The following is a 20,173-nucleotide window of genomic DNA, read 5'->3' as shown; positions in this document are numbered from 1 at the left end:
TTCCTCGAAAATTTAACGAGGATCATTAGGGTACTTTGATTGAAAACTGAAAACATGACATGTAGTCACTGGTGTTTAAAAATTAAAGATAAATTTTACTTACGAAGCGGAAGAAATTAAGCATCACTTGTGTTTGTAATTCGGTATACGTACATTTATTTAATACGTTACAATAATAAAAATACAGTTGTATATAAAAAAGGCACTGTTTATACTTATTGCACAGACAGAGTGTACCAAAATACTCGAAAAAGTTACTGAAAAAAAAAGGCATGGACCATATGTTAAAAGCTAATGTCGTTTCATCAAATTATAAAAAAAAAAAAAAAAAAAAAAGTTACACTTGCACTTACGAATCACAACTAATCCGAGCAACATATTTGACACAACGACGATGAAAATTCGCTCATCGATTAGTTCGCAATTCATTGTTGCTCCTTCTCATTTTTGTTCGATAATAAAACATGTACAAAAATACAAATCATCGGATAAAAAAGCTACCATACGACGATAAACTACAGTAAATAACGCACTTGTTTATAAAGGCACATTATTTTTTTTCCTCTTATATATACATATACTAATAAAAAAAAAAAAAAAAAACATTCATCCTCCAACTTGATCAAATTTATGTTTTCCACTATATTATATCTAATGATGAGAAAAAATAAAACTCGTGCACAACAACCGTGTATACGCACGTATAATGTCTATATTATATATATAATGTGTGAGTGACTCGAGTATATAAATATATTTTGTGTGTTTCACAAGGGAGCGTGAATACATCGCTATATGAAAAAAAAAAAAAATTAATAATAATTCGTGCGGCTCAGGGGCTCAGTCAGTCCTCGGCAGTTTTGTCATTGGCCACGGCGTTAGCCGGCGCGTAAAAATTGAATTCGCAGCGCTGGTGTGCCGGCGGTACGGGCAACTTCTTCAGCGTGACACCAAAGTTTCGCGCTATGTCTTCGGATGCTGCCACTTGGACGTTTACGTAATCCGGCCTGTTGTCAGTGACTGCCGCCTCGTGACTGGTATTCGGGACCTTCGGGCTCTCCGTCTTTGGCATTTTGTTCGCGTCATTTTCGTTCGACAACTCGTCGTCCTCCTCGTCCGGCGTTTCCACGAATTTTTTCGCTCTGCTCGGCTCTGGATGGATCTCCGGTTGGATGGTAAGGACGTTGCCGTTTTCGTTGGTAGGCTTATTATTGCTGGTACTATTCAATGGCTCTCGCGTGATGTTCATGTGCTGAAAGGGTATGCACATGCCAGGTGGTGGCGTCATGATTGGCAGCACATTTGCGTAGTTGTTGTTGAGGTAGACCTTGCTACTGTTGGCTACTGTCAGTGACTGCTCGGTATTGGCACCGGCACCTGGAAAATCGGTTGGGGTCATTGGTGTCTTGACTTCCTTGGCGCTGCTGGAAGTGTTGGGCTTGAAAGCTGTAATCAGTGAAAATTAGTTTTTTTTCATCATGAACCAGTAGCCGCAGTACCATACAATTAAATTCAGAATGTGAGATTAATTCAGATAAAAGACTCACTGTGAATGGGCAGACCCGATGGGGGAAATGCGATGTAGTAATCCTTGTCGTCGACCGTGGACTGCGAAGACTTGACTGGTCGCAAGTCCAACTCGCTGTTACTAGCGCTCGGACGACCGGACGTTGATGGTAAAACTCGTCCAGCAGATTGTGGTTGGTACAGTCTTCCGTTAAAAGGTTTAGGAGCAGGTGGGATCTCGTAGCTTGTGATTCCCACCGACTTTTCCTCCGGTATGACATGCTGCGATGATTTGACGTTAAATAATTAATCAAAATCTGTAAACGAAACAAGATTAATGAACGCTAAACCTACCCTTCGGTCATCGGTGTCGGAATGCGTGCCACTGTCACCAAGACTGGCGCCACTGCAGCCGCTTACGGTGCTCATTCGACCGGACGACGAAGAGCCTAAAACAGTGGGAAATCGTTGTTGTCATCAAGTGTTGTCGAGAAATCGATGAAAAAGTTTGAGGACAAAAACTAACTCGAGACACTGTGGAGACTAAGGCTGCTGACGGGGCGCCGATCGGCTAGATTGGCATTGACGTTATTCTGCTTGTTCTGTGACGTATCATCGTTCGTCCCCCCAGAATCTTTCGCATCTGCAAAACCAAAATCACACCACGTACAATCGTCCAGCCCCAAAACCCGAACAAACAGAGGAGCCAAATATCTCATCGCCACCACCTACCCTTTTTTCCCTTGGTGAAGAACTTTTTGATCCTGTCGAAGGGCGTGGGCGCCTTCATTTCGTCCTTCATCCTCTTTTGTATCCTCTCGTACTCGTCCCTCATGGCAGACAGCTGGCGCTGCTTATCCTTGAAACTCTGCTGGACATCGTTGCGGTTCCTCCAATTCTCAACGAGTCTCTCGACCTCCGAGATGGTGAACACGTTGTTCTTGAAGTCGGTGATGATCTCGAGCAGCTCGTCCTGCGGCTCGCTCTCCCGAGTCTTGCTGGACCTCCCGCTCTGGCTTGACTTTGTGCTGAGCTGGTCGCTCCTTTCTGGATCTGGGTTTTTGAGATCGGCCGGTGAAGCCTCGGGACTCTGGTTGAGCGACTGGGATGAGGCGAGAGCTGTCGGCGTCGAGTCGGGCGATCGCAGACCTGCCGGTAATGACATTTTAGACAAAGTTTTTACACGGACCATCAAAATTCAGCGGCAAACGACGGACCTTCGTGATTAATCTGCAAGTAGCCGTGCAATGGCAGGTCCATGCTGGAAGCGTTGAGCGTCGAAGTGGACGCGAAGGCTCCCAGTGGCATGGGGGTCGGTGTCGCCGAGTCACTGGCTTCCGAAGCGGTCGAGGAGGCGACTGTTGGGTTCGGAAGCGGTAGAGGAGGCGGCGTCGAATAATCAGGGAAGGTGTGAACAGCCGCCATCACTGGTCGTGCCACCGGCGGCACCGAGTAAGCCTCGCTCAGAGGCCGTGGAAGACAATAGTCCTCCTGATGTCGGTTTGCGACATCCTCCTCGGCCGTCAAAGGTTCCCGTTGTCGCTCGGACGCCTCGTGGGCAAGCAGACGATAGCCTGATGCAAAACATCCGTGGGTTTGTTTACGAATGAAAATATCGTCTCGTGGGCGAAAAAAAAAAAAAAGAAAGAAGATAGAAATGGGTCTTCTCACGTACGTACCATTAGCACTGCCAGTTGTGTTCTCGCTCATCACCTTCAAGTAGCTGTACATATTCGAGAATTCGTTCATTTGCTGTGACCGCAAAACATTTCAAGTGTCAAATCCAAACACAATTAATTACTCAGTATGATATTATGTATAGGTCGGGGGGCAACGCAGGTGAAACAATTAATTGTCATCGTAATATAGGCAAGTGTGCGATCTCACCATGTAACCGCGAAGCTGATGAGCCAATTTAAGGTGCCCAGCCTGCTCGGCTAGATCGGCGGGCGTCAAATCGTTGACGTTCCTCATGTCGCAAGCTATGTCGCCGCCTGGGCACTCGAGCAACTGCCAGGCCAGCTTCTCCAGACCAAAACGCGCCGCGAAGTGCAGAAGCGTGGGGTTCTCCTCCGAGCCTACCCAGTTCAAAGATAGTTAATATAAACTTGGATCTACGAGCGTCTATCCTCGGGTGCATGAGAGACACTTACTCGAGTGGTTTTTAGAGAGCTGAAGGTCACCAGGTGGGGTCGACAGCAAATTAAAGTACGGCGGTATGTTCTTCTGGAAGGCGTGAACCATCCAGTTGTCCAGCTGATCCTTGTCACCGGGATGAAAGCCAAACGTCTGGACATGGCGAAAAATCGAATGTAAACACCGTCGAGATCTCAAAAGTACGCACCTCTTTGTTATTTACCTGACACATGAACTCGAGCGGGTTGTCATGAGCTCGCAGTATCTGATCCAGCTCCCTGAGGCGACTCTCGCACTTGACCTGTCTGACGCCCAGGGGCGTGCCGTTTCGCAGTATCCTCACCCCGACGAGCATCGACACGTCGAGGCAGCTTTCGGGCACGGCGAACTGCAACGTGTACGGGTTGCGTCGTTTCACGTGGCTGATTTCGAGGGCATCGCCGCAACGGTCCACGATCACGGTCACTGTGTCCTCGGGCTGCAGTGGGTCGTTCAACAAGGCGAGTATCCGGTTGTGGCCCTGCTCGAAGGAATGACCGATCCAACTTACGCCCATCCAAAACCTCCGACTCGTGTAAAACGACCCGTACTCACCGTTTTCACCTTCTTCGGGTGCACCGAGAACCCGGTTTTGTCGATCTTGAGATTATTGGCGCTCGCGTTGCCGAGTATGGTGACGGCCGCTCCCAACAGGTGGCCGACGAAAGTCTCGTCCTGGTCCTTGACGAAGAACTTGCGCCAGCTCGGATACGTGACGAGGCTCGCCTTCTGGCTGGCGCTCAAGTGGCTGTCCTGGACTCCGAGCATCATCGCGAGGACCCGGTCGGTGTTGAGCAGCCGCGTGACCGACGTGGCGTGCTCCGGGCGCTCGACCACGCGCTCCAGGAATATCGGGCACACCACGACTATCTGCAGCCGCGAGTTGCGGACGCGCGCGTCCGCGCCCGGGCCAAGCTGCTCCTCGAACGTCAACTGCAGCACTCTGTGGGATCGTGATTGTATCGGTACTCTCGGGTTGTTTGGAAGTAAAAAGAAGATGAGCCAAGCTCTCCAATTGGGGGAAAAGAAGGCCGAGCGCAATCGGAGATCTCAATTATTTATCTCGCCAGCCAATCAACTCGGGAACTTGTGGGCATTAAATGGATGATAGAGGAGATGGGAGGAAAAAAGGCACGAACCTAAAGGGCGGCTTGCCCTGCTGTCGGCTGATCTGCTCGAAGCACGCGGTCAAGTAGTTCACCCAGAGGGTCGAGGCTCCGTTGTCGCGGCTCGAGATGAAAACTACGTCGTCCCGTATGGCCGTGCTGCTTGTCTCGGGCGGCTTTGCGAGGAACGTCGTGGTTGCGTGACGCGTGCCTGTGGGGCAAAATTAACCATGATTGTAACGAACGACATGGGTCGTTTTTTGCTTCGCTGTGGGGATAATTGTGCGCTGGGATGAAAGTTCTTTTGCTGCGAAAGATTCATGTGTTGGAAGCCGTGTCGTGTGCATTGTGAATTTTGGACAAGTGTTCCTATACCTGGAATTGGAAATATTTGCGAGCTCATGTTTTATCACGCAATACTTTTGTAGCGTAGAGCTTTCTCTCGTGGTAAGTAACTGCGAATAATTCAACAACTGAGCGAATGCCATTTGTTGGAAAGCTATAGTCTTTTTGCCATTTATTTTCAGGGCAGATTAATCTACTGAAAATTCTGACTCCATACTGAAAAAACGTCCATCTCATATACCCTTATAGCTACTACAAAAGTTATACTCATCCCCGTATACTCCGCGGAGGTAAACAAAGCCTCTATCAACCCGGTCAACACCTCCCAGCGTATATACACTTAAGAAACAAGCCGCACCCACGTAATATAAACACGTAAACTTATATGTATATACCTGGTAATGTAGGACAAACAAAAAAAAAAAATGCGTCGGCTTGCGCGTGTCCTTTTACGCCCGCCGTCGTTTTGTTATTACGGTCGAGTGCAGTACAATCGATTTCAATGGCCACGATAATGGAGTCTCGTGCTTTTTTTTTATTTTTTCGTCTCTCCCCCTCAACGCTCAGGAAGCTTAACGCGCTTTTTCCCTATACTCCATCTGTTGCGCTCCCGTGTGTAAGTGTGCTACGGCACTTGTGTGAAGACCATAGAGCAGTGGGTTAAAAGCTCTATTATTGCAGCCGGGGCTGCGCAGTACGGGAGAGTCGAGATAGCGTATCTTCGGATCTCGACTGTAAACCGCGTACGTGAGACTTCAAGTCCATAAAACGCCTGACAAAGGCAGGAAGCGGGATTTAAGGGGACGGCAACGTGTTACACATGCACTGCGTCACTCAAACAACAATTTTATTCTCTACACATTATTAATACCTCTATGCTGAGATAAAAAGACTCGTACATATATTGTTCAATTATATCATGGGTCAAAGCAATGTATGGATATTACAGGATATCCAGGTGCACTTTCGCATCACGTTGGCGGTTGTTACTCCCGCGCGAGGCCAATAAATTTCGCCGAGTGTACTGTGAGACACCTTCGTTAAAAAGTCCCTTTTTTTTCGCCTCGCGTCTCCTATAAATACATCGGATGAAGTATAGGTGCCCACCGTGTACACCGAGCAGTATATTTTATCAGGCGGCGCGCTCCTCCTCCCACCGCCAGCAACATCATCATCATCATCGTTTTACCGAACACACGCGACGCGACACGCGCGTATCGCGTAACCCATTTCTTTTCCTCCTCTCTGTATACACATACACGCGTTTAACACCACACCCACCCCAGCCGTGAGTAAGTTAAGGCCCGTAACTCAATCCCTGGGAGTTGAAAAAGGAAGGTGGAGGGAGAAAAATTAGATCTCTCTTTATTTTCGTATACGGACGGACGTGGCGCGGTAATTTCCAGCGCAAACCGAATTCCGATGGGCCTCTCCCCCCAACTTTTATTTACTCCCCCCCCCCTTTTTTTACGAGCTTTTTCGAAACACTGTACAGCCTTTCGGCTCGTGAGTTAGGTACGCAACTCGGAGGCTTCTTATTTACACTGCAGTAAAAATACACATAAAAAGTCCCCAAAAGCAGTTTACGACGAGTGTACGTTTGTGCGTGTACGTATATAAGATCGTACATCGAATTAATTAGGCTAATTCAAAACGTGTGCTCGCGTTTGTTGTGCTGTCCATTACTCTTGATTAACCATTAAAGCGCGTGTTTGCGTGCCAATCGCTTTGGAGAGCGATGATGAATCAAGCGATTGTACGTATAGGTACTAGACTAGACAACCGTGACCCAGTAAAACCACGCGATTCCCTCGGGGGGGTCTATTTTTTAGTTTACATTCGCGTGGGCTGTGCATTTTTGGAAACAGCTGGAAATTTGTTTTATCCCCTTCTGGCGTGCGTTTGTTTTTTCTGCCGGATACAAAAAGGAGGGCGTGTTATCATCATCTCTGGCGAGTCTCCGCAACTTTCAATTGCAGGGAGGGAGAGAGCGACTCCCGTTTCCCTGCCGCTGTGCGTTTATTTGGCTCTATCTTTCGGGTGCGCGTTTGTATCTGTCCGAATCGAGGGGGTGAGGTGTATCCGGTTTTTTTTTAGTGAGAACAAGATGTACCCATGTACGCGGAATCTTGTATAAGTATAAGTATATATTTTGAGGTGGGTGTACGGGGACATTTTTCACTCGTTTGATTTCTCGCGTAGTGATTGAATTTTATTCTATAACAAGTATCAAAACAGATGAGACATGAGCTAAAAAATCCAGAAAATCTATCCCCCAGAGTACAGTTATGGATCCTTGACAAAAATTAACGTCCCTGCTGCTTGAGAAAACAATGTTTTTTCTCAATTGAATGACAATTACAATTTATTCGTTTTCACGGTGATATAGTTTTCTTCACCAAAAAATATACACCCAACGATCCATACAACATCAGAGTAACCCGCGAAATCTCATTTCTCCGGACAGCGAAAAACCCCCTGGGCTCGGGTCCATTACTAATAAGTCTTTCAACAACACAATGCACCCCCGCAACCGCGTTCCCGTCAATTTCCCCCGAGTCCGAGAATAAATCCCCATTAATTTCCGCCCGGAAAGTCGCCTCGATGCGAAATACCGAGTTATTAAAAGGCTATTAATAAAGCACACTCGCACTCACGAGCCGACGTCGCATTCCGCGGCGCGGCAACCGCGAAAATATTTTGCTGCGCCACCGGCGCTGCTATACTTCGTTGGAGCTTGCTTTATTGCATGTAGCCGCGCAGCATCGCCATAGTTAGTAATGTAATATACGTGCGTCGAAACCTTTTCGTGCACCACAATTAATGGGCTTAAAAAAAATGAATGAAAAAATGTATACACTGGTTTAAGCCAATGCTATAGGGGCAACGTTACAATATTTACACGATTAGGATCCAGGGATAAGTGTTATGTCCTGACATGGCCCGACTTTCTGGTTGGAGAGGTTTAAGAGCTTCGGGCTAGAGGCATACCGGGAGTTATTCTACTCGAGTATGGTTACCTTTTTATTTGAAGCTGTACTCGCAAGTGGTGTGCTGAAGAAGCTCTTTTTAGGTTGATCACCGGGTCGTAATAATGTCAAAATGAGCTCGTATAACTTGGAATTTGAAAGTCGAAAAAATAAACGTGGTAACTTACCTATACCGACAGAAAGAGGGTATCTTTGGTACCCTGCTATGAAGGAAACGACTCTGCGTATGGACGTTTGCATTTTCCGGAATACACTTATGTCCAAATAAATCGATAATCATCCGAAGCGTATAGTTTCGTTCCAAAGATTTGTTTTCTATTATTACAAGGTACCAGGAAGAATTTCTCAAAATGTAATCAAAATTTTTTTTTCCTCGTCACCTATGTGACTATGAACATCCACAAAAATTGTTACGCATATCTGTGACCTCCATCCGTATGGTAATGATTAGTTACTCCTAAAGTACATAAAAGCTAAATGACGTTTGCATTATCCTTTTATCTCCACTAAAACTGCGCCTCAAAATAACAGCTCACACGTGTGGCTGAACGACCACCACAAATCCATGGAGATCCAAATCTCAACAAATACATTAGTCCTATGGGATCGATCACCTCTTAAAATCAATGACACGCTCGATCGATCACTCATACACTAATAGCTCCCCATACCTGCACAGGAGGTCCTACAGAGGGTGTCAATCACGTGACTGCTCCTCACGCAGTTCATACCACCATAATAAACTCATTCCGTTTTTTTTTTTTTTTTTTTTTTTTTTTTTCTAGACCCGTAGGTATACAATGTACGCGTATGCGCGTGACGCGCGCAAACTTGTGCTTATGATAATGTATACGCGTGCCTTCCCATTTCGGTTCCGAGTTTCCGGCCTTCCTATACCTCCTCCCTCCGTCACCTTTTCGATAATGATGCTTGCGCGCACGTAATGTCTCTCTCTCTCTCTCTCTGTCGCTCTGTACGCACATGTGTGTATAAACATATACAAGAGTGGATAAAAGGGTATATAGTGTGTGTACGTGTCGTGGCCTCGTAGTGTCTTTGAATGATGCGCGCGTCCTGCCGGGAGGAACTTTTCTTCGCCAACCACCTATATCCGTACTCACAATATTCATCAGCGAAAAAGTTTTTTTTCTCTCTCTCTCTCTTTCGGTCTTTTGGATTATTGGCTGTCTCCGTTGCTATTAAGAGCTTACGTCAATTTTTTTTTTTCAGTGATGCTCTTCTCTTGTGATAATTGTCTGCCACGCCTGAGAGCGTTTTTTTTACTCTCTAGACTTTTCGATTATTTTTTTTTAAATAGCTTTTTATCAACTAACACTCGGGTGGTTGGATAAAAAAATAGAGGGCTAAATGAAGCAGCTAAATCGGAGATTACTTTTTTTTTTTTGCCAAATTTTTCAGTGGGTTACTTGGTGTAATCGTAAGAGCAATTATAATGTTTCAAATAAAATAGCAGTATCGGTATACCTTAAAAAAAATTTGAGTAGAAAAAAATTCCTCGAATTAATTTCTTCTTGAGCCGAAACCTGAATCAGCTGTTTCATTTACCCAGTCGTCAAGTTGTAATTGTTATATTATTAATTGAAAAAAAAAAAAAAAAAAAAAAACCATTTCATTCGTATAGAAAGTTTTTACCCCATTCCCTACAATTAAATTATTTGTAACGTTACAGTAAAAATGAAACCAGCTTTCCTTTAGTTAATCATCAATAATATACATATGTTATAAAACTTACGCGGACAGTTTCCGGACAGGTCTAAAAAATCGGGCCTTTTTGTCGCCTCCACGTCCTTGATTGCCAAAACGGTATCGTTATCCTCGGCCATTTCGAGTAACTATACCTACTGTTCACTCACAAAATAAAAACTACCCCCGAGCAATAAAATCACAGCAAAGAAGCGATTGTACCAAACGGTCAGCCTGTGCGCGCTAAACGGCGTCAGTGATAAAAGGGCGCGCACATCCCCGCTAATGTAACACAGACGGGCCAGACGATGATTCGCCAAAGTGATCCGCTGGTACAAACAAAAATAGGAGAAAATTTTTTTTTTTTTAATCGGTACAAGACAGTGAGATACGTATCCGGCCGGGCGTCGTTGGCGACTCTGGACTGTCCGATGATCGGCTCAAACCCGCAAGCCAACAAAGTGCACTACGGGGGACATCTATACACACTCGTACACGCGATATAGAGAGAGGGAAAGAGAGAAACCCCGTTAAACGCGCTCATACGTGTATATTATTGTACATTTTGTTGTAATAGTGTATGTTTGTGCGTGTATGTGTTTGCAAGAGTATGCGATGTATTAAGTATATCCCATTGTTTCCGACTCGCGAGTGTCGTATGACTCTCTCGATGTGCCGAGGAATTAGGCGATCACCACCAGCAGTACGGGTTTTATAACGTGGGGTATACATATATAATGTGTACGGAATTGGCAAAAAACGCAGTGACGAGCCATCGGCCTCCTTTGATACATTTTTTTTCTTCCCCGTAGCGTGCTTATTCTTCTTCTCACTTGATTGGGGGCAAAAGAAGACTTTGAGAGAGCGGGAGGATGGGTCTTTTAATTGAAGCGTCCACGTTACGCCAAGAGCGTGTGTACACGATGCGTGGACGCTTTCTCCTTTGGTTTTTCGATGCGGCTTGCTAGAGTGCCTTTTTTTGCGACAACGTGTAATTTTTTTTTTCTTTTTTTTTCCCCAAAGAGGAGTGGGGCGGGTGCTTTTGAAGCTTCGGCTCTCGTGATTTGTGCTTTTTTATTGGCTCGCCACATGTGTTGACAGACGCGCGTTAGAAAGGGGTTATAAATACCGTTCCTGTTGCGGGCCCATTCGAGGCGTAGGGGGAGAGTGCGCTTGTGAGAAATAGGGAGTACAGCCGTAATGATTGAAGTCTATTGTGAACTTGAAACGTGATTTACATTGTAATAATAATACTCTTTTATGTAGGTACGTTTAATACATTGCAAAAAAAAGTCCTGAATTACGATACGTGTTTTATTGGTTATATCAATATTTCTAAACAATTTTCTCTTAATTATATTTGCAATGATTATTACAATCCATACAGCTCGTATTTTTATTTATAATGGGTTTTGATTGACATTTTAGTAGTAAAATTCAATGTCATGGTCGTCCATGAGACAACTTATTGTATTATGTGTAAGAAATGGTTCACATAAGAGTAGAAGGAAGGGGGCCGATATTCAAGGTTGAAATCAAAAAAAAACAATTTGACAAATTAGTATGCATCATGAAATCACGTTTAATGTTTTTACGTGTTTAAAATGTATAAATCGTCGTGCTCTGGACAATTAAAAATGTGTGTTTAACATTACTTGGTTATTCAAAATTATTATAGTGTTCAAATTAAATTTTTAACTCATGAAATAGAGAAAAATCAAAGTTTCAGTAACATGTATTTTTTTTTAAAAGTACCACTTTTCTCATGCGTAAATCGAACTAAAGTTACGTTCGGTCACGAGAGTGTCTCGTATACTGGCGATCGGCGAAACCTGCTTTCTTCGATTACACAACAAAGTCAACGAAACGACAAAAAATTCCTGACACAATAATCCAGTCCGCGACTCCAAACGTAAGGATTTTAAAAATCAAAGCAAACAAAGAAAAAAAAAAAAAAAACCATTATATACCAAAATAGGCGATGCTCTTTTTCGCATAATAGTTCTCCTCTCTGATCCTCATCCTAGCAGGGAAAGGCTCGACGAGTCCCGAAAAATCCCAGAAAGAGCCCAATCACCAATCGATATCTCTCCTTGGCTGTTACTCCGCACGCACCTCGGCCATCAGCAAAGCACCGTACATGTTGTCTTTTTTTTCACTCAACTTGCGAAACAAGCAGCCAAAGGTGAAAAAACAAACTCGCAATCTCCGACCGATTCACGCGGCCGCGCGCGACCAACGACTACCGCGAGTGTTGCATGAAAGCGAGTAGCAAGTGCATCAGTGACAGTGTATGAGAGAGTGCCTTATTGTGCTTTACGTAAAGACTCAGATATACGCGTGAAGCATTGAGGATAAGACGCGGGTTCTTTCGAGTATACGAGCTTTAGTAGAGTGTGCGCGCTCGGACTGTTCGTTCGAATATGCTTACTCTGGCGCCGTGCCGTCGACGTAGTGTCGTAGTACTACTCTCTTTTGAACGCAAGCGCATGCGCGACGGAAGAGTTAAAAAAGAGAGAAAAAGCCGACTCTCTCTGTGGACCATCGTGTCTTTTCTTACGATGTGTAGGTATGTGTGGTGTGGGCTTTTTTTTCTTCTTCTTCTTTTATATATACTTATGCGTCGTCAGCGCCTTTTTTTCCTTTTCAGGCTTTTAGGAATGACTTTTTTTCTTTTCTCTTACTCCGCCCGTCAGAGTGAGAGGTCAGATTGTAATGTGTTTTTGTGAGCTTTATCAAGGTTTTTTCTTTTCTTTTTTATGTGGTTGAACTCCTTTTTGAACCCAAAAATCAACAGAGCTTTTTTTTTCTTGTTTCACAAACCTGTATGTAAGAGCTTTTTTGATACGAACAGTGAAGTATAGTGATGGTAAGTAGTAAATAATAGGTTCTAATTAAACGAGATCCTACACATTTCGGAGCCCTATAGTGAACCAGAATGAATATTGAAAAACCAAATTGATTATTGATTATAAGTTGCTCTGATATAGGTATGTAGATACCCCAAACTGATACCTGACTGAGAATTAACAGAAAAAATCTTCAAGTCTCACTCGAAATGTAAGGAAATGGATTGGATTTTCGTTGGAATATTTTACTCAATATTTTTCGTAAGTCATATATGGAGACCAACTAATATCCTGACGCAACAAATTGATTTTTTAGACGTTTGGATGAAAATTTGCTAAACTTGAGTAAAATATTCCAAGTTTGGAATTTTCTCATTGCCCAAGCTTGGCCAAACTTTGGCCAAACGTTGACCACATGAACTTTGGCGAAATTTTGGGCAAACTTAAAAATTTTTATGGCTTTTCTCCCTGCAACAAACATTAACAATTTTTAATTCAATATATTGAAAAAGAAGTCGACAATGTTTTATCAATAAATTAAAAACCACAAATCATCGTTGTATCATCATCGAAGACAAAGCATTCCAAGTTCAGTGACACTACTTACGCAAGAAGGCACTAGACTCGGCATTTTAAACGTACACGTACATCACAAATAATGTGTGTTGTGTCTTGAACGCTGAGAAAACGACGGGGGGGGGGGGGTGAGGAAAAAAATCACGCCGCAGACTCCTCGATGGAGCGGCTACTCAGATAAGACTCTACACGTACTCGAGAGCACACCGACACTCGAATTATTTTGGGATTAGGCACATAAACCATAACTAAACTGTAGTAGTTTTTACGCGCAAATGCATTGTAATACCTTCCCATGAGGGCAAATAAAGGAAGGAAAACATGCTCTTAAACGAAAAATTTTTTATATCCGACTGCTCGTGGGTGTAAGTATATCTTTTGGTTACGAGACGCGCCTAATTTGCGATTATCACGTGGCGACCGGATAAGCCGTGTTCAAGAGGGGAAGTGGATTTATGTCGGCGGCGATGCGTTTTTATTGAGCCACTGTTAATATCGCCGTTGTTTTATTACGGGCGTTAAGAGAGAGAAGCCGAGCCCTGCATCGCGTTGCTGTGTTGTGTGTTGGACGAGGGTTCGGAGAGCCGTGGATTTATTGACACTTGTTGGTTATTTTTGATGCCACACGTGTGTGTGTGTGTGGTAGGACTCGCTCTGGTGGATTTTTTCTCTTTTTGTTTCTTTCGTTGCAAAAATACAGATGCTCCCTTGCATATCAGGGAAAAAGCTTTCGCGGTGATTGATGGTTTTGGGGAGGAGAGGGTTGCTTTTTTTATCTTGGCTTGTGAGCTACTCTCGATCCTTTGAATTACAAAAAAAATGGTATTGTTAATTGCTAAGATGTTGGAGAATAATGACTATGATTTATTGTAAATAAACAAAATTCATAACAATGTAATAGAATTAATGATTATTAATCATTGTTAACTAGATTTTTTCTCTGGTAAAAAACGTATCAGTTGTGTCTCAAATATAAAGGTGAACTTGTTAGCATAGTCAAGTATTAAAAACCGGTCCGAAGACTATTAGTATAATAAACACAGACTTATGAGTTTAACAACTGTCTTTTATACTACAAACAATCAGAAAACTTTAATGGACAGTCGAAGAATAAGTCTCGTGTGGAGAAAGACAAAACGGAGCAAAGATTAGAGTTTCGGAAGAAAAAGTGGACAGAGTGGCTATTCATCGATCGTCGAAAAATTGGAATTCCGTCAGAGGAAAAAGACTCTTTTGTGTATGAGTATCGGTTTTTTTTCTTTCAAAAAGATAAGTATGTACGAATGACAACTCAAAACCTTTCGAGAAAAGTAAACGAGATTAGCTGTTACGTGGGATTTACGTCACATAAAAATCTTTCATTTCCGTTTACATTGTAAGGTTTATCTTTCATATTCATCTCATGCCATGGAAAAAAAAAATTACGAGTAAATTAAAATTTTAAGTAGTTGCGTCAATACACAAAATAAAACAAAAAATGTTTAACAAAAAAAATTCAACGTTAAAGATACTGCGATATTTTATAATAGCAACGCCCACATTTCTTAATAAATTGGACCCAAGTAACATGCTTCAATATCGCAGTTGGAATCCCCCCTGAAGTTGATAAAAGCTAGAAAAACAAGTGACCTGATAGTTGTATCGCGTTCCGACGTAACTCGTGTGGAATAACAAATATCTTAAAGAAACAGAAAAAATAAAGATGTAAAATAAAAAGAAATCACAAATCGTATCAAGGAGGGAGGGAGAAAACAGACGAGTAATCCCATCCAAACGGACTGACCATTACCGATTAATCAAATCATTGCTTCGCTACGTGCGTAGCATACAAGAGCGACGTATACGTTGTAGATACACCACAAGTGAGAGTAATCGATAATTCGTTCGACGGATGCTTCCATGAATAATCACCGTCGCATTGTAACCACTGATACATTGACAATAGGTTATTCACGTGGATCATCCAGTAGACAATCGCGGTACAGCTGCGATGCAAACTTTGAAATAATAATACTCGGAAACGAATGTGTGTATGTTTTTTTGTGCAAAAAAAGGAGGACCACGTAGGAGTACAAGACCAAGGGGAAGAGAAGCAGAAAAAAGCTGTTCGCAAGGACATAATGAGGGCTCTAGACTACCAGAGTCGGTATACCTAAAATCCGTGGAGATGAAAAAAAAGGTCTTTAAGAAGAAGAAGAAGAAGAAGTAAAAGTTTGTATTCTAGCTCTGTATACGGTAGCAGTAACACAACGTTTGCGCCACATCCGGTTGTGGGATCGTATCCGTCACGAGACTCGGATACGCGTGTCTATGTGTGTATATTTACACGTACACACGCCCATCCGACTTTTGCTTCCCCGTAACCCTTTCCATATGGTACGCGCAGAAGCACATCAAATCTCTCGATCGTCGTAAACATTTCATGTCCGACTGACCCTCGCTTGTACTCTCCGTTCTCGCTCCCTTTGGAGAAATTGGGCCCCGGCACACAGCAGTGCACCACCACGGCACATCACTCAATTATCCTATCAAGCGACTGCTGATTCATCATCATCATCATACGTACCTACTCTCGCTCGCTTTCTCCCCCTAATGTGTCTTTATCTGCTATTGTTGCTGCTGTACGACAGAGTACGTACAGCAGTACCCATTTTTTTTTCTCACTCGCGTGCGACGCCGCATTTATCATCCTCTGGCTCTTTTTCTTTTCTCTTTGCTTCCCCCTGTAGCTAATGTGATTTGCTTCTTGCTGGACTATTTTTTGTTCGCAGGACAAGATTTGCGAAAACTTTTTTTCCGACAATGACTTGCATTTGAGAGACGTGGTATGGTTTATCATTAAGTAATAATTTTCAATCATTTGATACGTGTATACAACACGAAATAAGAAAACTATGGATGTGTGCTCGAATAAACAATAGCCAAAATATTCAATGTGATCACAATTTTTGCTCCGCCATATCAAGTACAGTCCTCTTTTTTAGAGGCCGCGTACACAATGTGTTTCCATAATGTGAGCTTAGACGTATGGGGTTTCGTACGAGAGTATGATTTACGCGCGAGCGTGTAAGATGCCGTGGAGGAAAATTAAGTGTAAATTTATGCTGATTTGCTCTTTGTTGGCTCGTAGAATATTCCAAACGAGACCACGGGAATTAGAAAATTGGGTGCCTCGTTTCGTGCGACACGAGTATGGGTGGATATTAATACTTTGTGTATCGTGTGTCAAACCCCAATGGAATTACTCGTTAGTCTTTTTTTTTTTTTCTTTCTCTAAATTCGGAAAAAAATTGTAATTGTACATTTATGCTCGTAAAAACACACGGTTCAAGAAAATACACAAACGTCGTACACGCCCACACGATCTTGCAGTGTTATTCCAGGAACAAGTGTCCCTCATAAGCCGCATCGACAGCGGGAATCTTCTCTCTACGTCCCAGTACAACTACCAGGGCGATATGCGCGCGTGTATGCGTTAAGCCTACAAACGAGCTTTCCACACTCCCTTACCGTGTGCACACTGTTTACCCAACACGCCCATAGTGCTGAAAAGTATAAAGGGGAAAAAGTGCGGGTAAAGTAAAACAATACTGTCGATCAAAAATAATTTACTTTTTATACTTGAAAGCTCCAAGCAAATATCGATTTGGTTGTTTGGTCCAAAAGGCTCTTTGACCGCGGGTAAACAGAATTAAATCGGAGAAGAAAAAAAAGCCATCACGAGTTTACAAAAGACGGAGGCATTATGTACCTACCACCCATCACCCGAGAATGCCTTTGGACTCCATGTAGTCCATCCACGCGCCGCGTCGTAAAAATAGTCCAAGAAAGTGCAGTGTCTGGCGGGTCGTCTTCCGCGAGCGGCCAAAAGTCGACGTACCGGAGAAAATGTGTATACACACACGCGCGCAAAAATAATAAAGGGCCGTGTCTCGCGAGGGTGCGCGCTCGTGTACTTACGTACACGCACGTTAAAGTTGACGAGCAGAAATAGTCCCGCGGCTGCAATACACCGCGTTGTGGGTGGAACGGGGCCTCGCGAAAATTTCAAAACGAATAAGCGCGCCGGCCGAGGTCCCTTTTGAATATTTATTTCGGGACGGCGGGCAGGGCAAAAAGGGTTGTGGGAGGATGTCTGCTCTGCGCGTCGGGTGCATTGTGGCGCTGTTACGGGACGCTGTTCGTTTTATTTTTCACCGAAGGAGCGCCCGGATTAATAATGGCCTTTATTTTCCGCCCCCTCTCGGGTTGACGACCTCCACGTCTAGCCGGTACGAGCTCTTCGGCCGGTCATTAGTTTCCTTCTTTCGTTACTCCCACGCTGGGCTGAACACCCTATTTCAGAGAGTTACCTTATTTACCGATTAGCGCAAAGATTTAGCATTTGTGATGAACCGAGAAACTACATCACAAAAAAAGAAGAATCACTAAACGATGGCAAAGCAATTGTGAGTAAAAGTAGCGCCAAGTGTCAACCCGACGGAATCGTAAGTTTACGGACACCACGAGGTCACGTTCGCGCGGAAGATGTCGCTAGTCTTCCCGTTCAAACGGATCACGCACTTGCTATTATCGTGCGCCGCACATAAAGTTTGAGTAATTGAGTGGAGCAAAATTGTTGCAGTTGAACATTTTTACGGTTCGCTGTAAAATAATGCTTCCTGCACCTACGTATAGCTCGGGAGGACGTGGTGGTCCAGAATAGGCCGTAAAACTGAATTGAATCATATAGTCTGGTGATACACTGTTACGAGAGATCACACGATTATTTTGTGCGTGTTTTTGCCTCAAACGAGTGATCACAGCAAAAATTATTTTTTTATAGTATGTCATCAAAGTGATCCCTGATCAATCATTTGAGTAATAATCCAGGGTCCTTTAACACCAGTGACCCAGTTAACAGTGCACCCATCGCCTAGTTGAACTTCCCCAAAATAACCATGTCGATCAACCAATGAAAAAATACGTAGCGAATCTAATTTCTTGTACAACTTACCAAGTCTGTTGTGTCTGGATGCCGAGGGCCTCGCCACGTCGCACTCGGTGGCGTCGTCGTTCTCGTCGACGAGGTCCATCGATCTGTGTGGCTGGGTCCGCGAGGCCATGGCCGTGGATGCCGCGATGGCGGATCTCTCCCGTTCCATGAACGTGCCGATCGAGTGGCGTCTCTGGTGACTGGTTTGCTGCTGCTGGTGCTGCTGGTGCTGCAGCCTCTGCCTGTTGGCGTTCACGTGCGATTGGCTCTTCTGTCACCGGAAATATTTTATCGAATACAGTAACTATTATATGGACGATATGGTCAAAGTATCCTAAATCTATGGACTCTGCATAGCTTTACTCGTGATCCATTATCTCACTATGGACACGTGGCTGATGAATCATGGGTATAGCTGTCACGTGTTAGATTTTGGAAAACCTATACCTTCTAAAACTAAAGCAATGATAATTCGGTCACTGATTCTCTATGAATGGCTATTTGCACTGTTCAGAGATGAAAATTCACCCAAATTTTCATCACCGACCTGAATCAGTGGATATTCAATAATTCACATTGATAGAGAATCATAGACAGTTTTCTGGATGAATAAAGGTCTGTGTCATCCTTACCGTACTGGGCAACGTGGATGTGAGATTGTAGTAATTCCTCTGGCCCATGATCCTGACCTCGTCGAGCGGCAGAGTGCTTGCCTCGCTGGCGCACTCGGACCCGGTGCCGAATTGGTAATAATCCTCGTCCTCGATGCACCTGGACAGTCCAGATGCGGTGCTAGAGCCGTTCTCACTCGACAGCCCATAAAACGAGGCCACGTCCCTGCAGATCTGCGGCTCGCCGTTCTGCTTTGGCCCGTACCGACGCCTCGATCTGTTTTTTAAAGGACACAATAGCACTGGATTATCCACAAAAAAAAAAGAACACCCCAAAAATACCACTACGTACCTGAAGCAGGGTGACGGTGGTGCTATGTCAGTGGGTAGCGGCTCTCCCTTGAGGAACTGCCTGGTCTTCTCGCAATCGGCGCTTGCACTGACGGACCTGAACAAGCTCCTGAAGCTCCTCCGCTGGCCCGTACCCGTACCCGAGGAGTTGCCCTTGGCCAGTTGCTGGGCGCCAGTGGTCAGCACTGGCATGCCGTTCCTGTCGGTCGTTACGACCGGTGGCATCTTGGGGTGCTTGTTGCGCCGGAAGAAGCCGCCAAAGCTCCGCTGCGAGGAGGAAGTGGCTGGAGGCGACGCACTGGTCTTGGAGTCACCGCCACGTAGCGAAAAGTACGACGGATTGTCTGAGGGGGATGAGCATGTGCAGATAATACAGTGAAGAATCGCAACGAATCAGTTTGCTTTTGCCGATTGTGATGATGGACGAGTGGTTGGATGTGGCGCGTGGTCGAGGTGGGGAAACGATTCGCTGATCTTGCAGGATCGAGCAAAGGAAACAGATGGGCTCTCTGGTCTTGGCTCTTTTTTTTTGTGGAGGACTCACGCGAGCGTGATTAGGGCCAATTGCCGAGAATTAAAAGAGAGTTTCGGCCCGTTTCTTTTATTTATTTCTCTTCCTGGTGGGCGGCGAAAGGCTTTCAAGCCCTCGCTCTCGACTTTGTGCCTTTTTTCCCTTCAATTGCTCGACCAGAAGAGGAAGTTACTGGGTTTAATCCCTCGATTGGATCTACTTACGTACACCCACACAACGTGAATCGGTGCACGCTTGGTATGGTTTTAAAAATCCCTTTTTCCATTGATTTGCGGAGACGTGAATTTTTATTATCATTAGGGGTAAAGATGTTGCTTCGGCAACGTCCAAAGCGCTACTAGCCGTAGGACCCGCGAATAGCTCTCTCGTCAGTCCTCGCTTGTGCAGTAAGAGACTTCACCCAACATGCAATCCACAGCTCGACATGAAACTTTGAAACAACTCGAGCACACG

General features: G+C 44.4%; 1 protein-coding gene across 1 annotated transcript in view; it reads right to left on the bottom strand.

Annotated features, from left to right (window-relative positions):
* Nucleotides 1-722: 722 nt before the first annotated feature.
* The window catches only part of stumps (DBB domain-containing protein stumps), a 30,861-nt gene continuing 11,410 nt past the window's right edge, over nucleotides 723-20,173 (bottom strand). Inside the window, exons 3-17 of the mRNA XM_014358480.2 lie at nucleotides 19,190-19,532; nucleotides 18,859-19,114; nucleotides 18,248-18,497; nucleotides 4,821-4,998; nucleotides 4,237-4,624; nucleotides 3,866-4,162; nucleotides 3,660-3,795; nucleotides 3,394-3,584; nucleotides 3,186-3,258; nucleotides 2,724-3,080; nucleotides 2,239-2,655; nucleotides 2,033-2,149; nucleotides 1,861-1,955; nucleotides 1,548-1,788; nucleotides 723-1,446 (exon numbers count right to left, since the gene is read on the bottom strand). Of these exons, the coding sequence (XP_014213966.2) occupies nucleotides 845-1,446; nucleotides 1,548-1,788; nucleotides 1,861-1,955; nucleotides 2,033-2,149; nucleotides 2,239-2,655; nucleotides 2,724-3,080; nucleotides 3,186-3,258; nucleotides 3,394-3,584; nucleotides 3,660-3,795; nucleotides 3,866-4,162; nucleotides 4,237-4,624; nucleotides 4,821-4,998; nucleotides 18,248-18,497; nucleotides 18,859-19,114; nucleotides 19,190-19,532 (3,941 nt within the window). The 3' untranslated portion in view covers nucleotides 723-844. The remainder of the gene's footprint in view (nucleotides 1,447-1,547; nucleotides 1,789-1,860; nucleotides 1,956-2,032; nucleotides 2,150-2,238; nucleotides 2,656-2,723; nucleotides 3,081-3,185; nucleotides 3,259-3,393; nucleotides 3,585-3,659; nucleotides 3,796-3,865; nucleotides 4,163-4,236; nucleotides 4,625-4,820; nucleotides 4,999-18,247; nucleotides 18,498-18,858; nucleotides 19,115-19,189; nucleotides 19,533-20,173) is intronic.

Source organism: Copidosoma floridanum, unplaced genomic scaffold (assembly GCF_036245765.1).
Source record: "Copidosoma floridanum isolate Cflo_tuat_1 unplaced genomic scaffold, Cflo_Japanese_pri ptg000030l, whole genome shotgun sequence".
Taxonomy (NCBI): domain Eukaryota; kingdom Metazoa; phylum Arthropoda; class Insecta; order Hymenoptera; family Encyrtidae; genus Copidosoma; species Copidosoma floridanum.
This window is presented reverse-complemented; position numbering and strand designations above follow the sequence as displayed.